This window comes from Charadrius vociferus, unplaced genomic scaffold (assembly GCF_000708025.1).
Source record: "Charadrius vociferus isolate BGI_N301 unplaced genomic scaffold, ASM70802v2 scaffold611, whole genome shotgun sequence".
Lineage (NCBI taxonomy): Eukaryota > Metazoa > Chordata > Aves > Charadriiformes > Charadriidae > Charadrius > Charadrius vociferus.
In genome coordinates, this window is record NW_009646844.1 from 344,841 (window position 1) to 352,775 (window position 7,935).

Genomic DNA, 7,935 nt, shown 5'->3' on the forward strand with positions numbered 1-7,935 from the left:
AAAAAAAAAAAAAACAAAAAAAAAAAAAAAAAAAAAAAGGGGAAAGACTGGTGGAGGGAAGTGTCACCTCAACCAGCTCCTACGGGGACCGCACGGTGCTTTTTATCCCGCTGGCCTTCATCTCGGGGGGGTGTACCCATCACCATCGCACCGCCAAGCGGCGAACCCGGTGCGTCTCTCTGTGCCCTGTGCCTCCCCCAGCCGTGCTGGCCCGTGCTCGACAAGCCAGGGAAAATAACGCCTTGCTTTTCTCTTCTTCCCAGGTCGGGGCAATCGGCTGCCGTACTTCATAAACTACTTCTTCGATACCTACCTGCTGATCAATGAGGATACTCCCGTGGGTAAGTGGGGGCTTGCCCGTGGGCAGGGGGTTTGTGCTGCTGCCCGACCCCCTGATGGAAAAGGATTAAAGAAATGCTTTTCTTTTGATTGACAGATGTAGGGTTTGGGTTTTTTTTTCTTTATTTATTTAGCTAAGGATCGGTTTTTAGTAAATGCAGAAATCGACCCGGTCATTCTCGGCCTCTTTCCAGGCTCTCAGTCCATTAAACTTGTGCTCTTCAATCAGGGCTCGTGACTGGCTTTTAATGCGGGAGGAATCGATTGGGAACCGAGGGTGGCTGGGTGGGGGGTTATGAAGGCCCCTTCTCACATCTCCTGCCACCTTCAACCATTCAACCCACCTCAAAAATAGTATTCTCCCCGCACCAGTCAGTAGCAGAGCTGGCAAGGGTTGGAGGACTCTGGAGTGGTCTCCTCTGGTGACTGTTCAGCTCAACCAGGACTTCCAGTTGAGGCTTGTTTCTCTTGGGGGTCACCTCAGTTGCATCTTTTGCAGCCCACGGTGTCCCGCTTGTGGGATTTGGGGTGGTGTCTGAGCCTGGAGGCTCGGTGGTGAGTTGCGGATAGCGTGGAAGCTCCTGGGTGGTAGCTGAGCTTTGCACAGGGACGTGTCCCGAGGAGTTTGCCTTGCCGTGATGCTCAGGTTTATTTGCAACTTGAAGTCATAGCGAAAACTGCTGCTCAGGTGCCTTTACTCGCAGCACCGTGGAAGGCAAGCTGAGAACGACATAAGCAAAGGAAGGACCTGACTTCACTGTGATATTTTTTCCTAATTTTTTTCTGCCCAATGACTTGTATCCATGACCTTTTTTCACGGCTGTCTTTAGCGAGCCCACCCCTTCCAGGTTGCTTTGCTGTCTCTATTCTCCCTGCTCCTCGGTTGCTGGTGTCCCTGCAAACACGCTGAACGTGTCCCAGGGAAGGAAGCAGATGTGCAAGAGCAGGAGCGAGAGCTGGTTGGGAACAGCTTAATGGAAACGCTTCCTCACTGCCTACGCGGGTCTTGAAGTGCTTGAGCTTCAAATACCGTATGGGAATTGGGCTGCACTTCTATTCTGGCAGAAAATGGGGGAAGATTTCTGACAGTCTGCTTTCCAGTGAGATATTGTGCCAGTAAAATTGTGCTTGGAATTACTTCGGGGGCTGAATTTTATTTTATTTTATTTTATTTTTTTTTTAAACTTTGTATTACACCGTACAGAAATGAAATTCACTCTTAAGAATATTGGCACCCTGGGATTTTGTTTCTGGATGTACCAGAGGGAGATGTCAGCTTTGAAAGTGTTGACAAACAGCGTTTTCTGTGTTTTCTGCTGTTGGTAGATGTTTTCTGCATTAGGTTTATTAACTTTATAGAAAAAAAAGAAAAAAAAGGTCTGGAAACACCTTTCTTATAAAGGGGGGGCGTAAGTAGCAGAGCTGTATGTGGTGCCTTTTTATCTAGGAAAAAAAAAAAGCGGGGCTTCTTTTATTTTGAGGGGGGGGTTGTTAGAAGGTGCCCATCACCGTGGTGTTGAGTGATCGCCCCCTCTTCACCTCTCTGTGGCATCCCCGGGCACAGCATCCCCGAGCCCCAAACTCCGCACTCCCCGCTTTTGCCGCCGGCCCCACCAAAAGGAATCTTTAAGCAACAATTAAGAGATCATTCCCCCTCTAATCACTTACAAGAGTAAATTAGTCTTGTCAGGAGCTATTAAGACGGAGAGCTCGGAATTCATTAGGCGAAATTGGGCCGAGGGAGCTGCTGGCGCTGCCGCCGGTCCAGGCTGATTAATTTCTCCCAAAACATCATCAATGCCCATCTGTTTCATTTAGGTCCGGGGAGAGCAATTTTCAGGTGGACTGACCCTCTAGTCAGTTATTTCACCCAGAAGTAATGGAACACACACACACACACACACGCTCGTGCACGGGGAGGGGGGAGCGTGGGGGACAGGAGACGCTGAGCTGGAGAGAAGGCAAAAGCGATGGAAGGGGCTAAGAAATTTGCAGGAGAAAAGGAGAGGCGGGGGGGAGATGCCCGGGGAGGAGGAAGAGGAGGGATAATGAGTGGTTGGAGTGAGGTGGGACACCAGGAGAGCCCATGTCAGCTGCCGGTAGCTGTGTCTTGGTGTGTTTTACTCCACAAGCAGAAGTAGTGGCTGGTGTTAACAGCCCTTAGGAGTAGAGTTCACAGGAGAAGGACCATCCATCTTCATTGCACTGCTCACTGCCTTAAGCAAAATCATTCCAAGGGCCGTTTTGTCTAATCCTGGAACCTTTTAGGAGGGCTGGGGGTGAGGGAGAGCGGTGTGGATATCGATGCCAGGTGAGTTGCTGGAGGGCTCTGGCACGGTGCGTGGTGCTCGCCGGCGTTGCTGCAGGTGGGGTCACCTATAGCCCCAGATTTATCAGCAAGTGGGGATGGGCAAGCACTGCTCTTGGTTTCTCTCGGTTGGGGTCCGTTCCCCCCCTCGCTGCAAAAAGCACCATCTTTTTAGCATAATGTAATGACTGGAGTCTAATTGCCCAGCAAATGGATTTGCTGTATGCAGGACAGGGATGGGGAAAATGAAGATGATCCATCACGTCGGGACTGTAACTAGCCTTATAGCCACCTAGCTTGGATTCACCCGGAGTTTCTCTGAAAGCTTTCATGCCTCAACGCCTCGCAAAACGCATGACAAAAGAGGCCGTTCAGACCAGCGCAATTCCGCTTTCCCTTCATCCCAGCGATAACATTTCAGCATTGCCGGAATAATGTTGTCTTAAAAGAGCGGGGAAATGCTTTAACCGTTGCGCCCGAGCTGGTACCGTGCGTTTGGCTTTGCTCTCAGGCCACGCTGTGCCAGGGCCGTGGTCGCCCAGGTGCGCTGAGGACAACATGTCCCACCAGAGTCCTGCATGCCCTGCTTGAAACTAGGAGACAGGGACGAAATTTGGAGGACTGACCTCCTCTGTAAAGCTCGTTGAGGGTTGAGCAGCGCACAACAGGAGGGGGGGAAACCCACCAGGGTTTAGTTGCAAGGCTTGACCACCCACCCGCCCCCGGGTGATGTGAGCTGTGAGAAGATGCTGGGAAAGGAGCCCAGGATGGCTGGCAGGTGGGAAGGCTGGGCTCCCCTGGGGCTTCTGCCAAGGCTGCCTGCTATTTGATTCCCTTTAGTTATTTTTGGGCAGGAGAGAGTGCAGCTGAGGCTTTGGGCTCCCGGCACCACCAGCTTGCTGGGGATGCTCTCCTGCGAGTGCCACCGGGATGCCTCCAGCGCCTGGTGGGATGCTCAGCCCCAGGTCCCCCAGAGTTGGTTGCCTCAGCATCTCCTCCTGCTTTGTTAACCCCCGACAGTGCGGGGCCAAGGGGAGCCACCAACTCGTCAGGGGCCACTGACGAGCGGCAGCCCTGAGCGGTGCTGACTCAGCACTCGGGGGCTGTCTGGGTACAGGATTTTTGGGCAAAGGGTTTCTGCGCTCACTGACTCAGCAGCTCGGTGCCACCATGATGTGGAGGGACGGGTGGCCGGGCCGTATCGAACACCGTGCCTGTGAGGAGGTGAGGGATGTGCACGTTGAAAGGGGGGAGCTTGAAATCATAAGTGCGCGTGTGCAACGTGGACGGGGCTGCGTTTTCTGCTCAAAGCCCCCCTTGTTCCTTCCCTTCAGCTCTGTGACATCCCCAGGAGGCACGAGCTGTGCTCTCCAATTCCCCGGGTTCGCCGTACTCAGAAAGCAAGGCGGATGACTGACGGGGAATTTCACGGCTTGCTTCTGCCCCCCCTTTGCTACGTGCAACTTTTGCTGATCTGGCAAATCCACCGTAAATAGCTCATTTTTTGGGAGCAGGGTGGGTATGTGCATGCTAGCTTATAAAAAAAAAAAAAAAGGCAAAAAACAACCCTGCTCGTTTTGGGGTCCTGAAGATGGTGACTTCTGAACGCTGTTGTGGGAATTTCATTTAAATACAGTAGGAGAAAGGATGATTGCTGGAGACACCCAAAACTCTTGGTGGCATTGACCGAGTCACAAATTCTGCCAGGGAGCGCGCGTGTGGAAGCAGTCTTGCTTGAACACTTGGCTCTCTGTTGGCCATGTTGTTGGATCTTGGAGGACCGCGGTCTGGCTCTTGGCACTGACCAGGAGAGCTTTGCTGTCTGACAACTTCCTGCTGGTGAGGTTTGACTTTCCGCAGTGACTGGGATTACCATTTCCCTAGGGCAAGCTGGAGCCCATCCAGGACTCCAAAACGTGTTTCTCCACCAAGTTCTGAGGGAAAGTGAGGAACTTTGCTCCTTATGAGACCTACTTCACCAAAATGGGCCGTGGTGGACGTTTTCCCATGGTGTTGGGGCTCTTACTGTGCACCCCAAGTTGTTGCAGCCTGAGAGGGGTCAGGGATAGTGAGGTACGGCTGCAGCATAGGTGTCCTTTGTTGGCCGGTGGCGATTGAAGTAATTAGGTTGTGTCACTTCTTGCATTTTAGGGCCTTCTGGGATGGAGAGTTACTTCACCAGAGTACTGGAAGAGGAACTTAATATTTAGCAGACGGTGGCAGGGTGGTTAACTCCGCACGTGGATCTGAGGCAGCGTGTCCCTCTGAGATTTGTGGATGCCCTGACTCAATTCTCCATCCCAGGCGAGGACCAGGCCAGAGGGCTTTTCTTCTCCAGGCAGGGAAGGCTGCCATCCTCAGCGCACTCTCGCTGTAGTTTCCAAGGCAATCAAGCTCTTCTACCACGGCCTTTCACTTGCGGTGTTCTGGTCCTGGGCTGCCAGATGCTTTGGCACCCGGGTAGGGTCCCTGGGGGTGCCGGACCATTCAAGCTGCTGCTGAAGATAGGGTTATCTGCCTGTGATTGAGCGCGGGCCGCCTCGGCTAAACCCTGCCTGCTCGTTTGATCCCATAGCTGTGGGCATCTGCGGTGGTTGGGCTCCTCCACGATGGCACTTGCCCGATGCATCACTGGAAGGGGGGGGGGCCAAAAAAAAAAAAGCGCTGGCTCTGGTCTCTGCATACTTCTGGACTGATTAAATTGTTTCGGAGGCATCTGTTGGGGACAGTTTGGGAGGGGGGACCATGGGCATGCGAGCACGGGACCCCTTTTCCCTTTGGTGTCTCCTGGCCTCCTTCCTTGCTCGCAGGGGCATCTGCTGCTGTGCCCCCACCCTTGCTCAAAAGTAGATACAAAAGCTAAAAAGAGAAAATTAATTTACTCTCTCTGCGCCGCGGGGTTAAAAGTCACCCTGGCAAGATGCGGAAAGCATGGCGGGCATACTGTTAATGAGGTGCTAATTGGGCGCTAAGGAGGCATGACTCAAAGAGCACAGAGGATGCTTTTAAAGCTCGGGGTTAATTCCTTGAGAGGAGCAAGGCAGCACAGGGTGCATTGGGAGTCCAGAGTAGTGTGAAGAGCCTTTGTGAATGCTACAAGGTAGGTTGGCTTTTAGCAAAATTTGGTAAGTTGGCAGATGTGGTGGGACTGGTGGTAGAGTGGATGGAGAGCGTGGGAAAACCAACTTGTTTGTAAGACGTGTGGTAAAGCACGTCCTTCCAGTGACTGTATGCTTGGCTGAATTTGTAGGGCCTCTGTGCCTGTGTTTCGGTCTAAATAAAGACACCAGCTGCCTTCCCTTTGGAGATGCTCCATCCAAGGGTGCTGGGCAGAGGGTTAAGCCTCCATCCAGCTTCACCGGCTCCAGCCAGGGCTGTGCTGAGCTGTTGACACCTGCCGAGTTAGCAGGGGGAAAAACTATCCCTGTATTCCTGTTTGCCAAAACAGCTCCAAAAACGCCCCAAAGAAAAGGTAACACCCTTTCAGGAGGGCAAGGTGGGATTTTGCAAGTGGGAGGAAACAAGAGCCCAACAGCCACAGGATGTTTCCCCATCCCAGTTACACCAACTCTGTGTGTGTAGGGTGCAGCTAACATCTCTTTGTTCAAGGTTTTTTCTTTTTTCTTCTAGTCTGTAAAGCCAGTTTTCAACTAGGCCAGCATTTGGGCCTCGGTGGTGATGAGGCACCGGAACATGTTGCCCAGAGAAGCTGTGGCTGCCCCATCCCTGGAGGTGTTCAAGGCCAGGTTGGACAGGGCTGGGAGCAACCTGGGCTGGTGGGAGGTGTCCCTGCCCATGGTAGAGGGGTTGGAATGAGATGATCTTCAAGGTCCCTTCCAACCTAAACCGTTCTGTTAATGGTAAAAACCCAATAAAGTGGTGTGGGTGGGTTGTTTTTTTGTTGTTGTTGTTGCTTATCTGGCAGGCAAAAGGTGAGCTGGCAAACATAGGTAGATCCTAAGCTCCTTGATTTACTCATAGAAACATAGAATCATAAATGGTTTAGGCTGGAAGGAACCTTGAAGATCATGGAGTTCCAGCCTCCCTGCCATGGGCAGGGACACCTCCCACCAGCTCAGGTTGCCCAAAGCCAGTCCAGCCTGGCCTTGAACACCTCCAGGGGTGGGGCCTCAACAACCTCTCTGGGCAACCTGTTTTAATTCGATCCACCACATTTGCTGGTGGGTGGATGTTCTTAGCTACGGACCACGTGGAGGAGGACACCAGCAGTGGGTTAAATCTGAGCTGGGGCCCAGCTTGGGGTGTCTCATGCTGCTGGAGCTGGTTCCCATGAGGTTATCCCTCCTTGTTGGGAAAAGGACGAGAGGGGGGAACACCTCATCTTCCCAGGGCCAGAAGTAGTATGCTACCTTTGGGAGGAAAACACTGCTTTTTCTGCCTTTAAAATCATCCCCTCAACTGGAATGAACTCGTTGCCGTCAGCAAAAGGGCTGCACGTCCCCGGCCGGCACGGGAAGCCCGTCTATTTTAAACAACCTTTGCTCCGAGCGGCTTCGGGGTTCCCACCACCTTGTGATTCGGGCCAGTGGTACAGCGGGTACCGTGCAGCCTTGGTTTCCGTACGAGGGCTGGGACCGGCGCGCTCCTTCGGGCTGCCGGTGCACGAGCCTATACGCGTCCATCACCCCGGCGGGGTGCGTGCGTGTGTGCAGCCGGCAGAAATGATTTGGCCTTTTTACAAAGGATAATTCCAGAGGAATAGGCGAGTCTCTGGCTGCGAGGGAGATTGAGATATTTATTTTTTGAATAGGAAATCCACGTGGCAAGCTTCATTACAGGCATCACTGACAGCGGGTGGGAATATTCTCCTTTAGGAAGGGAAACTTATAGGAACGTCACCTTCATCTCCGGTATTAATTGAGAGCAATATTATCATCCGATGGCTATTTACTCTTTAAAATCGGCTTCTTGAGTGTTCTGCACAGGACCAGCCTTGTTTCTAAGCATAGCAATGACCCAAATGAACAACAATATTGGAGGAGCATTTTAAGAAGGGGATTCCAGGACTCGGAACGAGAGCCCTCTTTCTGTTGTTTGTCATCAGAATGAAAATTCCGTTAATGAAATTACTTGTTGAGCTATAAAAAGTTACAGCATCGTTAACGAAAACTTAAGGCTGGAAAATTAGCTATTCCCAACATCAGGAAACTTAAGGGGAAAAAAAAAAAAGAAAAAGCTCCCCCCCACCCAAACCCTTAACCCTGCGTCATTAAATTAATCACTTCATCAATCACTTAAATTTTCATATCTGCTTTGCTAATAGGCAA

General features: G+C 51.9%; 1 protein-coding gene across 1 annotated transcript in view; it reads left to right on the top strand.

Moving 5' to 3' along the window:
* CDH23 (cadherin-related 23) overlaps positions 1-7,935 on the top strand; it is a 223,734-nt gene that overhangs the window by 22,012 nt on the left and 193,787 nt on the right. The window contains exon 3 of the mRNA XM_009894006.1: positions 264-341. Within this exon, the coding sequence (XP_009892308.1) occupies positions 264-341 (78 nt within the window). The remainder of the gene's footprint in view (positions 1-263; positions 342-7,935) is intronic.